This window comes from Mytilus galloprovincialis, chromosome 12 (genome assembly GCF_965363235.1).
Source record: "Mytilus galloprovincialis chromosome 12, xbMytGall1.hap1.1, whole genome shotgun sequence".
Classification (NCBI taxonomy): Eukaryota; Metazoa; Mollusca; class Bivalvia; order Mytilida; family Mytilidae; genus Mytilus; species Mytilus galloprovincialis.
In genome coordinates, this window is record NC_134849.1 from 80,696,581 (window position 1) to 80,711,800 (window position 15,220).

Below are 15,220 nucleotides of genomic sequence, written 5' to 3' on the forward strand. Positions count from 1 at the left end.
ATTACATATTTGATTTAATCAGGCAAAAAATAGCCTATATGGAAATTTTCATCAAACTAAATACGGGATCAAAACTGTATTGTATGCCCTTAACATCACATCACAACATAAGAATAAGAAGCACTCAACCCCCATCATTATCTTTTAAACTTTTCTCTGATCACAAAGATTAATTAAGATAAACCAGAGTGTAGCCATGGTACCAAGTTAACTATTACTCTCTTAACTTATCATTTAAAGATATATAACTTCATTCTTCTGTAATCAACATTCACCTTGTTATTTATGTAAAAGAAAACAAACAAATCAATTTGTTGAAAAAAAAGATAAACAATGTGACCCCCCCCCCCCCTCCCCAAAAAAACCCCCAAAACAAACAAAACAACAAAAACCAATGTTATACTACAAAAGAAACAAAAGATTAAGCAGTATGCACCCTCAAAATATAATGTAAAACTAGGGTTGGACTCTCAAAACATTAAATACTGCTGAGTTAAGGTGTACTCTGACATAATGAACTGTTACAAAGCAACAATGAATTTTCCTTCTTAAGAATCAACTCTTCAAAATCACATTAATATAAAATATATAATCACTGCATAGAAATCAAAAACATAGCAACATTATTAAATAAATTAATCATAAATAATAAACACATACAAAGATACAAACATTATCCAGTTATATTCTGATATATTTATTTTGTCTCCCCATTCTTGTCATGTGTGTGCTTAAAAAACATCTGCATAAAACTTTGAAAATTAATCGAATGTTTATTCGAACAAAACCAGAATATTTCCTTATTTTATCTCATCAATCAGCTTATAAAATCACAATGCATGTACCTCTTATGTATAAAAATTATTGTACAAATTAGTTTGTCTTTAACATTTTTTACTTTACAAAATAAACCCTTTCCCTGATAATTTCAGTTTAGTAGCATTAAAAATTGCAATAAACACATCTTTAGAATATGGGTCTACAAGAAAATGATATTCTGGAGCCAAGCTCGGTCTACATGTATTAGACAATGATGGTGATATTGGTCGACTGTCTTCTCCCGATTCCATGGATTCAGACGGGGACACTTGTGGAAAATCTGATATTTCATTGGCTGGATTGAGATTTAATTTGAGAGAAATATCTGGTCTGACAAATTCTGATGTTCCATCTATAAAGGCAGCTACTCGATCTTTGTTTTCTTTTTCAGTCTGAAAAGATTAATACAGCAATTATGATGGTCTACATTATACAAGTACATAGACTACATGTTTCTGTCTAAACCATCAACCACAAGGCTAGAATCATATTACTGTATTTTTATGAAACTAAAATGTATACACCAAAACTATTTTAATTGCGATCATTCTTATCATATACTTCTGTCTTTAATATGACATTAACCTGTTTAAATTGACCCTGTATAAACTTTAAACATGTCTAAACTGGCCTCAAGCTCTGTAGAAACTGTAAACTCCCTTTTTAAAACTGAATTCTGAATAAAGCAAAAACCTGCGTAAACTTGCCCTTATAAAACGGGATTGTTTCAAAACTGAATACTCAAAGAAGTAAAAACTTATGTAAACTGGCCCCTACATAAATATAATCGGTCCTCAAGTTAATTGCTGTTTAATAGAAAAACCAGTCTAGTCTGTACTCTGACCTTTTTATATTTATAGGTCTATTCAGATTAGACCCAAATAAACTGAAATATTAATTTTACTAAAAATCAACATCTATAAAATTAATCAAAAAGTGAATACACGAAAACATGTTATGTGATTTTTGATGATCAACACAGTATGCTACAAAGATGTGTATTAAAACAAACAAGAGGCTCATCTGAGGCTGAATCACTCACCTGTAACAATATTTATCTTTTACTTTTATTGAAATCAGTTTATATTTGCTAATTTTTGTACATCTTGTATTTGTCTTCATTTATTTATGTTCACAGTTTTGACACAACTATTGATGATTATGAAATATCAGTCAAAAATTGTCTTATAAGGGCAGTAACTCCAACAATCATTTCACATTTTTGTAGATTGTATATAGCTGATCATCTTTGTTGTTTACAAATTCTACATTTTCTATTATTGGTTAGGAGATTAATGATCAAAACACAGACATTATTAAAAAAAAACTTTCATTTAAGGGCAATAACTCCTGACATATTTAGATCCATTTAAGGGCAATAACTCCTGACATATTTAGATCTGTAATGCTGATAATTTTTACTGATAACAGTACCTATCTTTAATAATTGCTTGATAAAAGGCAAAGTCATGAAAATTAATAAAAAAATATCATTTAAGGACAGTTATATGAGTCATCCAATGCTTTAGGTCATTGGCTTTAATGTAGATCTTGTAAATGATAATCCTTAGTTTGGCTAATTTCTATCCATTATAGTTTTGGAGATATTATTTAAGAGGGTGGTAAAGGGTTATTTTCGTGCAAAGTGATCGCCGTTTTTTATTTCACGTTCAACATGTTTTTACTTTTTTATTTGACGTTCAGTCGTGCAAGACGGGTGCCTCTTTCAACGTGTTCTGCTTATTTAATTTTACGTGCATCGTGATTTTTAAAGTCTTATTTTGCGTGCTTGGTATTTTTCAAATAAAATTCAAACACTTGACAGGGATCGTCAAGAAACACTTTTTTAAAAGCTGTAAACCAATTACCAGTATATCATAAATGTGTATACTAAATCGGGAATATCAAGTAAAACAAAGAGTTAATATATACAAGAAGACAGTGACTCAGTCACAAAAGGTTCAAATATAAGTATTTATTTTCGTGCAACCTTCATTACAGAAACTATTTTATGTCTTATTTCACGTTTTTTTCGTGCAAGCACCTCCCCTTTACCACCCTCATTTAAAACAAGAAAATTAGTCAAAAAATCATCATGTAAGGGCAATAACTCTTAAAGTTATAGTGAATCATCAAATGGGTTCAGTCATATTTTCATTTTTACAAATTACAGAGATATTTTGAGATAACAATCAAAAAGTTAAATTTAAAATAGAAAAAAACATTTTGGAGGAATGACTCCTATAATTTTGGTGATAATAGGAAGTACTTTGATATTGAAATTTGGATACTTTTATGATGCTGAAGATGACACCAAGTGAGAGCAACAGCTCAGGTGGTCCATAGGGCCAGATGAGATCAAAAGTGTGATGTAATCCACGTGATAATGACACCAAGAGATTATGAAACCCCAGTGCTTTCTGTAGAACAGAACTATATTTTTATCTAATGGAAAACACAGTTTATCTGAAGAAAAGTACAGAATATTGGATTGTAATCATTTAATAAATAAGAACAACAGTTGAATTATAAAAGAAACATTTGTACTTAATAAAATAAAATAGAAATATATGTATTCTTTGAGTAACATGACTTCTAAGCAAAATCTAAGAATGTAGCACACAGTTGTTCCAAACTGTATAATATGATATTCATCTTTCTGAATTTATATAAAAGCATAATGAGTAAATATGTATAATAAAATTATTTTTTCCTGGTTCTACAGAAAGCTTAATTTGAAGCATTTTGCCACAGGTTAGACAAACATCTATAACTAGTGTTATTCCTACCTTTACACGGCCTACTGACACCTGTTTAAAAGTTTATATTGATATTACATGTAAAAACATTTAACAAAATCAATAACTTATAAAGATGTCACACACACACACACACACAAACACAAAAATATAACCTGAACAGGTGTCAAACATGATCACACCAAAAAACATGAATCAGAATGCACAAAATTAAAATGAGGCAAAGTATCAAATGGCCTGGTTGCAATATGTGTGACTAATCCAGGTAGAATGTTTATAATGTATAAATTTGCAATCACATGAACATTGTAAATTTTGCTGGAAAGTAAAAGTTCCCAATTCCAAAAAATGTGAAATTTTTCAAACAATTCAATCAAAAATATATCTATAAGAAACCATTTAATCAGGCAAGGTCAAAGGGTTAATGTGATAAATATTCATAATGCCAGTCTGTATCTTCAAGGTCAAAAGATAGTTGACCTCTACAGTAACCATACCAACCTGAGGCACATCTTGATGGAAGGAATCCCTCCACACAAATGTTATCAGTTGAGGATTATCTGGCTCAACTTTAACCTCTAGTTCCACCAATGAAAATGCTTGTTGCTGACTGTCGTCATCTATACTGATCATAATCATTAGTTCATTAGTCAACAGAAGTTCAACCTTGACCTCAGTATCCATGACATCCAGATAATTAGCCAATAAAGAAGACTGTAGTTGACACTTAGGAAGGCACTGAAGTAATTTCCTAAAACATAAACATTCTACATCAGTACTTTCAACATATTTCTGGCAAGGTTTTAAAATGATAACCAAACATATAAAGTTTATATCTAGTTATATATAGTTATTCTATCATGTTAGCATGTTTCCTCATTATATTATCATGATTATAAAAGTGGATCTTAACTATAAATCTTGTGTGGATTGAGCTGATGTAAACATGTGTAAACATATGTAATCATGTGTAATCCTGCCACATTCTTTTATATGTCCCTGCTTCAATTCATGCCCCAGTTATCAAGTAGTTGCTGTTACTTGAAGTCTCATATTTGGTTTTTTTTCATTTTATTGTTTTGACATTGTACATGTTGTCATATAACTACGAATCGTAGCAAGGTTTTATATGATTTATACATTATACCTGACATATTTCAGTCGACTATTGCACATGTCACTAACAACCAAGTCCTCAGAAGGATAGCAAGGTTTTATGATGTTCCCAGATAATCCAGTACCATACAATAATCCTGTAAATAAAGGAAATGTTACATGTAGAACAAGAATGTGTCCATAGTACATGGATGCCGGATCAGCACTATCATTTTCTTTGTTTAGTGGACCGTGAAAAAGGGGTAAAATCTCTAAATTGGCATTAAAATAAGAAAGATCGTATCATAGATCATAAGGAACATGTGTACTAAGTTTCAAGTTGATTGGACTTCAACTTCATCAAAAACTACCTGGACCAAAAACTTAAACCTCAAGAGGGACAGACGGACGCACAGACCAGAAAACATAATGCCCATAAATGGGGCAAAAAAATACATGGCAAAATCTGTATCACATCTTGTATCACTATGAAAAACCAATATCAGTCCCAAGGGCCAAAAGTCCTGAGGGCTGGTTGAGTAGTGATATAGCATGTGATACAGATTTTGCCAAACATTGATCTGTTTATCATTTTTTTAACAAAAACTAAATATATTCTGGCCCCAAATAATCATAACCAAAGGTATCAAATATTTAAAGAAAATCCAGAAAGAAGTAATGTCAGTGATTGTTTTGAGGAATGTGAACCTCCCCCATCCTTTTACCGGTAACCTGATTACCACTTCTTCTGTGACAGCTGACCTCAACCCTTACCTTGACCTGTCTGTTTCAGGAATTTTTCTGCAACACTTCTTCTGTAACACCTGACCTCTAACCTTACCTTGACCTGTCTGGTTCCGGAATTCTGAACCATTAACCTAACACTTCTTCTGTGACAGCTGACCTTTAACCTTACCTTGACCTGTCTGGGAAAAGAATTCTGCTGCACCACCAATAGGCTTTGTAAACACTCCCACAAGTCCTTTTCCGACACCTGATACTAATTCTGTGGCAGCTGACCTTTGACCTTCACTCTCACTTCGTGACATCAGATTTTGTAATGGCTGATCAGCTAGACCAGCAACAGCACCTGTCATGAAAGGAAGACCTTTTTGTCAGAATGTAAATGGTGTAAAAACATTATTCATTCAAGTTATTAGTCTTTATTAAAAAGGAGACTTAGAAGTAGTTTAATGCTTCGTACTGATGAGCTCTAATTCAGCAGAACATGACAACTTTTTATCAGTCACTAGACCATAAATAAACAAGAATGTGTCCATAGTACACGGATGCCCCACTCGCATTATCATTTTCTATGTTCAGTAGATCGTGAAATTGGGGTCAAAACTCTAATTTGGCAATTAAATTAGAAAGATCATATCATAGGGAACATGTGTACTAAGTTTGAACTGGGAACAGTATATCTAACGGGAAATGAATCTCGTACGCATTTCAGTATAAAGTTATTTCACTCCCGTACGTCACGAGACTTCGCGAGATTAATGGAGACTGGAAGCGTCGGACTGAAAGCTATCGTGACTGCTAATGAATCATCCACATAATTCCACACGTTCAACAACTTTAATGAGTTGGTAAGTTTAAGCATAAAGAAGATATATTTTTTCACATGAAGTAACTAATATGAGAGTGATTTATTCTATGTAAAGTGTTTTATTACGTTGGCCAAATTCACGATCATTGAAAAATGCTACTGGTGCCATTTTTTTTGTATTATCCGATTGCATTGCCCAACGTTTTGTGATGAAAAAAATGCGATCATGACAAATTTGAAGCGACAGTTTACAAGTTTAGTACACTAGCTTCACGTTTCATGTAGTTTGGATGTTATTTTATTGGTATTGATAAAGAAATCAGTCATCATTCGCGGTCTCATTCCGAAATGCCATTGACGCCATTTTTATTATCCCCCCTCTTGCATTGTCCAACGTATTGTGATTAAATGAATGCAATTATTACAAAAAAAATGTTGCAGATTACAAGTTTGATACACTGGCATCCCGTGTAACTTAGTTTTAATGACATTTTATTGATATTAAAAGAAATATCGAGTCATCAATTTTGCCATTTTTGGTCCTTATCTGGCCAGTCTGTGTACCCAGGAACATATATATATATATTATTATATTATACTATTCCAAGGTGTACCTTATTTAAACTCCATCACAATAAATCTCCTTTTAAAGCACATAAACACTAAAATAAATATAAAATTTGACATGCATATGTGATTTTGATGTTGTCAAAGTACATAAATGTCCCCCCCCCCCCCCCCCCCCACACACACAGAAAAATGTCATTATTTTACAACAATAACACTATTTTTTTATTTATAATATATAAGTATTGCAACCTTTATTTGTCCCATTTTTTTCAAAGTTTAAGATCATAAATGCATCATTTCTTCACAAAATTTAGAGGTGGCTTATGAGGGTGTACGAAGCGAATGTAGGACAGGAAGTCACAATTATTTTTTCTGATTATTTTCTTTGAATAAAAGACGCTTATTTATACAAAAAATATTTTTGTATTATACTTGAACTATTGTATATAAACAAACTTTGTAAACAAAATTTATCAAAAAAAAATTAAAGATGATCAAATTATTGTTAAAAAACAAAATGTCAAAGTTGCTTGGCACCTAAATGGCTTCATGGTGCCAAGAAATATTATTTTTGCATGATTAATATTAAATAAATCTTCATTTTTCAAGTATAATGACACATTTCCTAAACTTTAATATGAATATATGTATATGTGTTCAAAAGTAAATATATAATCATGATAATAGTTTAGGTTTAGTTTGAATTTTTGAAGCTTAGCAGCAGGGGTATAATTTGTGCCCTATGGACACATTCCCAATTTATATTTTATCAATTTAGTAAAATTATAATTTTTATTGCAGATACGTATACAGTTCATACAGATACAGTTTTTTCGGCCATCACTGAATTGACAGTATTATGTGATATAAGCAGTGTTCAGACACAAGCTTTCCTTATTGAGCAAGATGAGACATATAAAAATATCGAACATTATATTATCTACCAATGCGATCCTTTCTCTATTAAAGAGAGCATATCAATATATAAGTTTGTTTGTTATTTATTTCATTATTAATAAAAAGTCTAATTGGTATCGTCACAAATAGAAAACGTTAATCAATCATTGCAAGAATTATAGCAGTTAAATTATTGATTGCCAATGAGACAACTGTCACCATACGGCCTTCAACAATGAGCAAAGCCCATACCGCATAGTCAGCTATAAAAGGCCCTGATAAGACAATGTAAAACAATTCAAACGAGAAAACTAACGGCCTTATTTATGTAAAAAATATCATTGAAAAACAAATATGTTATACAGAAACAAACGAAAACCACTGAACCCAGTCTCTTGACTTGGGACAGGCACATACATACAGAATGTGGCGGGTTAAACATGGGAAAATACTTGTTATAGTTATTCAATCTAACTAGGATACAATTGGTATGAAGACTTAAAATATATATACCAAAGAACTGGTCATGATTGAGGTTTAAGGTTTTCCATACTAAAATATGTACTGACAAAAAAAAAACATTCTTAAGCATTCGCATTGCAAATGTTAATCTGTCTTTCAAGCACGACAAAATCTACACCTTTTTCGGAAAATTTATGTTTATATTTAGGAACTAGAAAAAGTGCGAAAAGCTTGCACAATCTTATCAAAAAATGAAAGTAAGCTCATGTGCAATCATTCCACATCTGGTATTATTATGTTTTTAAAGCACTGCAATATATATATATATTAATATGTCTTCTTTTCTAAAAAGACTTTTGAGAAAAGAAGACATAATAATATAGGTGTGAATAGAAGAAAATTCCTTTTATTCTTGTAATGCCAATCTTTTTGTCGTACATGACCTCTAAACCCAGCAATTGACTTTTACGTCTTATCACAATCTGGACACTGATAACAGGGTGTGTTCAGTTGGCTAGGCTGACATGGTGTTGTTATTGCAATTTTAGACTTTTTGGCAGCTAAAGGTTCAAACTCGTCATCTGAAAAACTCAGCAGTGTCAGACTCTGTTTAGCATTCTAGTAAACCATCAAAGTCCACATCATCAGACCGAGAAGAGAAGTTCTCTTTTTTCTTCTTCTGTGGGTTTTTGGAAAGTTTGCTATAGCTTGCTATAGCAATAAACTTTCTTAAGGCATCGGCCTAACCGGAAAAGAGGCAGACCATCAGACCAAGATAAGAAGTTCTCTTTGTCGTACATGGTTAGCAAATGAATGATTTGGATTTACAAACTTCATTCTCATGTTGTGGGCTTGTGTGTATTTTGTCATGAATGTTGAGGAATCATGATCAAAGCAAGTTTTCTCGGTCGGCTTGGGTTGTTTTTCATAATATTTTCATCATTTTTAATTAGGATGATATTTGTTTTAATTGCGTTAATCAAATCTTTTGATCCGCAATCAAATTCGAAATTACATTTTAATCCGCTTAAAAGCAGTTTAATAAAAACAATTATTCATATTGGAACCTTAAGTTTTATGAGGACTTGTATAAACAAGTAATTTTGTAATTATTTCACTATGCTTCCTTATTTAAAAGAATTATCCAAGGCTTTCTATTTTAATATGGAAACTAAAATAAATCATTTAAGAACAAAAAAGCTATTTTCTCAAGATAAAACGATTTTCTAGAAGAGGTTTGTTTTTAATTTATAAAAAAAAACTTGTTCAAAAACTTTTTATTTATTTGATTTTGAAAAAAGGAGACGATTATAACAATAATTTCCCGTTTTTAATCCAATATTTCTCTTTTTTATTATATTGTATATTTACAATAGTGATTCATTATATTCCTATTTCAATGAATAAAGAAAAACAAGTTTCCAAACCAATAGTTTTTGAGCTGTTTCTGGGAACAGTATAATATATATGTTCCTGGTTGTTTCGAATAGGAAATGTAGAGCCGTTAATTATCGACCATAATTGCGAATACGAATTTATACCATGTCCGTTTCCGTATCGTGTCATTTATTATTAAATTCACGACAAGGAAATCGGCGATAATTAGGTAGTGTCAAGTCCCGTTAATATATATGTTCCTGGTTTGAAGTTGATTGGACTTCAACTTCATCAAAAACTACCTTGACCAAAAATTTAACCTGAAACTTGCACTATTATTTTCTATGTTCAGTGGACCGTGAAATTGGGGTCAAAAGTCTAATTTGGCAATTAAATTAGAAAGATCATATCATAGGGAACATGTGTACTAAGTTTGAAGTTGATTGGACTTCAACTTCATCAAAAACTACCTTGACCAAAAACTTTAACCTGAACGAACGGACGGACGGACGGAAGGACAGACAGATGGAAGGAAGGACGGATGGACGCACAGACCAGAAAACATAATGCCCCTCTACTATCGTAGGTGGGGCATAAAAAGTTAAACTGTGAGCTACTGCTCACTGATGATGCCCCTGACGAAATATTTAGGTAAACAGAAAGTTTTTGACTGATGAATCTGAAAACCCATCACACGGTATAACTGACTTATATAAACCCTGAAACAAAATTCAGAAATCCTTGTATTGTATTGTAGTTCCTGAGAAAAATGTGAAGAAAATTTTCAACTTGGCTATCATGTGTAAAATGATACAAGTGTTCAGTAAATAGTAAGTTGTTTAGTGATGAATCTGAAAACGCATCACACAGTATAACTGACTTATATAAACCCTGAAACCCAAAAAAAATTCAGAAATCCTTGTAATGTAGTTCCAGAGAAATGTGAGAAAATATTCTTGGGAAGGACAGAATGACAGATGGATGGATGGACAGACAGAGGTAAAAAAAAAATTGAAAGAGGGGGTATAATAAATAAGTTGATGCTTCAGAATATACGGACCTTAGAGACTCATTCCAAAATACTGTTAGACCATGTTTTTCACTCCCCTGAACCAGATACAAATAAATAAGTTGATGTTTTAGTACAAAATGTATATACCTACCTAAAAGACTCATTCCAAATCCTGTTAGACCATTTTTCAGTCCGCTAGTCAACCCCTCTGGATGTTGTCTCCTTCTTTCTTCCTGTCTTTCTCTATGTGTGTCGTCCATTGATAGTCGTTCCATGTTACGGGAAACACTCGAGGCAAAGTTTGTAACAGAGGTCAACATTCCTGAAAAATAATTTAAGAGGTCAACATTCCTGAAAAATAATTCAAATAGAGGTCAACATTCCTGAAAAATAATGAAGCAGACAAATATTCCTGGGAGCCATCTCTGTGGCCCCGCTGTGAATAATGTGGAGTAAAAAAAAATTGTATCTTTACCTTAGGACATGAAGTTGTAATTTGTCAACTGTAACCAAAGTTTTTGACCTTGGACTTAGGACGTTGTACATACATAATTATTTAATTATTCATGTCAAGTATATACTTTGATATCAGAAAGGTTCTCAAGAAATAGAGCGGACAAGATCTTTACCATTGGACAATGGGTTGTCCACAGAAACCAAAGTTTTTTTACCTTAACCTATCTTTGACCTAGAAAGTTGTACAAACAGTATGACCCACCTTCTGGTGTTGTTTAATATACATGTCAAGTATTAAGTATGCAATCATAAGGGTTCTCTAAATATAGAGCCGACACAATTTGTTAAGGACAGACAGACTGATCATTATAGGAAGACCCTCCATTCGGTGGGGCTCTAATTAATTAATACTGATTACCTGAGGAAATATTCCTGACAAAGGAAGACATCCCTGATGAAACTCCAGAAACAAATGCTCCTGGTCCTTGTGTGAGGCCACCATAGGGTAATCGTACTAAGTCGGCTACACCAGAGCCTATAGATCTGACTAAACCTGTTGGGTTCCCCAATATCTCCAAAGATCCAACCACAATACCTGTCAAAATAATAGAGTAAATTAGCCAACATCAACTATCATATCATCTATAATGTCTGAAAAGTCAATTTAGAGAGAAACAACTAAAACAAGAGGTAAATATTGTTAAATCGGAGATATTTGTCCACTTAGACTACATATCTCTTTTGCATTGCATTTTCAATATGTGTCATCTTATTAATATCTTTATGTACATCAACCAAAAAATAATTTATGCAAATGTTCTTACAAGTTTAAAAGATTTGGAAAAAATAAATTTATAAACATCCTTGTTGTCATGTACTAAGAAAGAATATGAACTGATATAGTGAACAGTAACATAATCTTTTAGAAGGATCTGCTAACCATCAAGAATCACTCGAGATCACCCCCAGATCACCCCCAGATCACCTTCAGGTTTATGTTTTCAAGTTGCCAAGTCTTTCATTTCCTTGGATGTGTTTTGTGGACTGTTGAAATTTTCAGTTTTTTGTCAACTTACAAGTTTGAATCTCTCTTATAAGTATCTTTCACTTCTCGTGTAAACTTTAACTTAGATTGTCAAATCATATTAACATATTTACCCGCTCTAAACAAGGCTCCTGAAGCATAATGCATGGCTAGTACTCGAGTCAGCTGGTGGGCTGTAGAGTTCACATTCTTTTTCTCAAACTTCCCAAAGGACAGTGGAGTCTTGTCAGACGCTATAAATACCTTCAATGAGGCATGGACACTAATCAATAAAGAACATGGATGTATCACCAAATGCTCTATTCTGATTGGTGAACTTAGACCATGTGACATCACTTTTAAAGCTTGCGGTAGTCTGGTTATTTCCTTTAGACCTTTCTTGTTGTCTTGAAGAGAAGTTGGTAGAAGTTTTTCGACTTCCTCTAACATTCGATAAACAAATCTATCATCTATATTGCCTATGACTGGTTCCATAGCAATCTCAACACTTTTAACTAATGAGTGACTCAAACAATCGGTTTCCATGACAACTTGAATGTGAGCAAAACTTCTGGATTTTATCACAGCTAACTTTTCTGACAGGTTCATGGAATGGAATTCTACAAGGAAATCCTTGTCTTTAGATTTAAGTTCCTGACGTGCAAAAATTACAGGAAAGTCATAAAGCCCTTTGGTAGTATACAACTGATTATCAACTTGAAGGTTTTCTGCTGATATTGAATAGCAATCATGACTTGGACTATCATCATCAAAGCCTTCAATTAATGGATAATGTGCTAAAAATAGATGGTCACATGACACACGTATCACTTCGGTGATTTCATTGTTTGAACTGGTTTCATCTTGTAGAATCAGACAAAAGTGATGAAAGTGTAAACTAATATACAGTTCTAAGTTTCTAGTGATTGAATTGGAGTGTATGAACACATCTTGTTTAGGAACACACACATCATACTCTCTGATTGAATTGGAGTGTATGAACACATCCTGTTTAGGAACACACACATCATACTCTCTGATTGAATTGGAGTGTATGAACACATCCTGTTTAGGAACACACACATCATACTCTCTGATACTGACATTGGTATCTTCTGATGAGGGATGACTTTCCATTGTTGTGACCTTGCCAATTTTATTCCTTATTTCCTTTGCAGAAACTTCAGCTTTGTTTGCTGCATTTATAACAATATGAGTTACCATGGAAACCTTAATGACCTTGATTTTCAAGTTCATATTGTTAGGGATTGAGATAAATCTCTCCATTTCTTCATTAACATCCAGAGGATCACTCCATGACACTCCAGAATCTTGGTCACTTGAGTGTTTACTCTCTGTATTTGATTCATCAGTTTCCAAAGCTTGCTGAACACCCACATGAATCTTTGGTAAACCTGAGTCACCAATGGATAATAGGAATTGACGGTTTGTTGAGGAAGGTGTATAGAACACATGTTGATTAGGGGGAATTGTGGGTAAAATATCTGTCAGTTCAGCTTCCTCTTGTGTTGTGTACCCTGTAAACAAAAATTTGTGAATGAAAGTTCCATTTATGTATAATGTTCTATTTCATAAGATTACAGTTGAATGTACTTATATTAGAAAAAAAGATTTTCTTGAGAATTAAATGATTCTTTTTACTTATTTAAATTTATTGGTGTGTAAAAGTACATAAGTACAAATATACAAAATATTTCAAATTCTTGCAATTTCTTTAATAGATATTTTTGAGAATTTTAACACTGAATTCTTTCCATAACTTTAAATAATGCAACCAAATTTCGAACTTGGTCTGTGTTTTAAGGTAATTAGCATTGTGTACCAGTTTCATAACATTTGGTTAAGGCAAACTAAAGTTAAAGAATGAAAAACAATTATGGGACGTACATACAGACAGATGTACAAGGGTAAAACCTAGTAAAATTAGTAATTTAGAAGTATATTTCTGATAAAGCTTCTCTGAAATAAGCTTTCCGTATCATTTTAAAAATTAAACAAAAAATCAGGAAAAACTACAAACCTGCTCTAGAAATGGAGATATTCTGATAACCATAGACTATTGGTACAGTGGTAAAGTTATACAAACCTGCTCTAGAAATGGAGATATTCTGATAACCATAGACTATTGGTACAGTGGTAAAGTTATACAAACCTGCTCTAGAAATGGAGATATTCTGATAACCATAGACTATTGGTACAGTGGTGAAGTTATACAATAAACATGATGGGGAATTGTCTTCTTTCACTATAAAATAACTGACTCCATTCCTTGTTTGACCCGCAATGCATAGAGGAAGTGACATCACAGTCTCTGTCTGAACTGGAATAGACACTGTTACTCTTCCTGGATTTTCATTGGCTACAAGTCTAACTGGGAATGACCAATCAGCATTTGTGCTAGATCTATCTGAAGATGCAGTATTCTGATTGGTTATCTGTTGTCTAATCATAACATAGTTAACAAAGCTGATATCAATGTTAGATGTGTCCTCCATGGTGTAGCCTGCCCAGGAAGGTAGTGGTGTAGTTTCAGTAGATTTTGACTGAAAATACCTGATGTTATCATCAGAACATTTTACAGAAAACTGAAATCAAATAAAAATCATATTAATATAGAATGACTTTGAGTGGAACAACCTTCACATATAAATTTGAATATGATCGAGAAATAGACTGCTCCAGTCAATACTCCTCAAGGGGATTATACAGGTCAATGCTGGTCTATTGAATTTTAAAGGTCGTTTCTAGTGATTAAAATTATGACACAATGTTGACTGCTTTACTCCTATTTTTGACATCTTTACATTTTATGTCTGTTTGTTTTGTTCACAAGCTGTTGTCAATATAATGGAACTTTCTGCAAGTTGCCAACTGTCATACAAGTGAGATGTTAAGCTAGCAATAACCATGTTTAATCCACCATTTTCTACATCTATCTCGTAAATCTAGGTGGAAAGCAGGGAAACTGGATCAGCAAATCCACCACTAGCTTAGCTAATACTTGTATATAAATATTAATCAGTTATAACAATTTATTATCAGTTATTGTAATTATTGATCAGTTATTATAAATCTTGATCAGTTATTATAATTTTTGATCAGTTATTACAATTATTGATCAGTTATTACAATTATTGATCAGTTATTATAATCCTTGATCAGTTATTACAATTATT

General features: G+C 32.6%; 1 protein-coding gene and 1 long non-coding RNA gene across 2 annotated transcripts in view; one reads left to right on the top strand and one right to left on the bottom strand.

Moving 5' to 3' along the window:
• Positions 1-371: 371 nt before the first annotated feature.
• The window catches only part of LOC143053776 (intermembrane lipid transfer protein VPS13B-like), an 86,231-nt gene continuing 71,382 nt past the window's right edge, over positions 372-15,220 (bottom strand). Inside the window, exons 46-54 of the mRNA XM_076226556.1 lie at positions 14,197-14,629; positions 12,158-13,561; positions 11,418-11,594; positions 10,695-10,865; positions 5,590-5,763; positions 4,726-4,831; positions 4,080-4,329; positions 3,609-3,629; positions 372-1,211 (exon numbers count right to left, since the gene is read on the bottom strand). Of these exons, the coding sequence (XP_076082671.1) occupies positions 900-1,211; positions 3,609-3,629; positions 4,080-4,329; positions 4,726-4,831; positions 5,590-5,763; positions 10,695-10,865; positions 11,418-11,594; positions 12,158-13,561; positions 14,197-14,629 (3,048 nt within the window). The 3' untranslated portion in view covers positions 372-899. The remainder of the gene's footprint in view (positions 1,212-3,608; positions 3,630-4,079; positions 4,330-4,725; positions 4,832-5,589; positions 5,764-10,694; positions 10,866-11,417; positions 11,595-12,157; positions 13,562-14,196; positions 14,630-15,220) is intronic.
• On the top strand, positions 6,086-7,783 carry LOC143053898 (uncharacterized). Its single transcript, XR_012971500.1, has 2 exons — positions 6,086-6,265; positions 7,597-7,783. It is a non-coding gene; the product is annotated as an uncharacterized LOC143053898 (long non-coding RNA).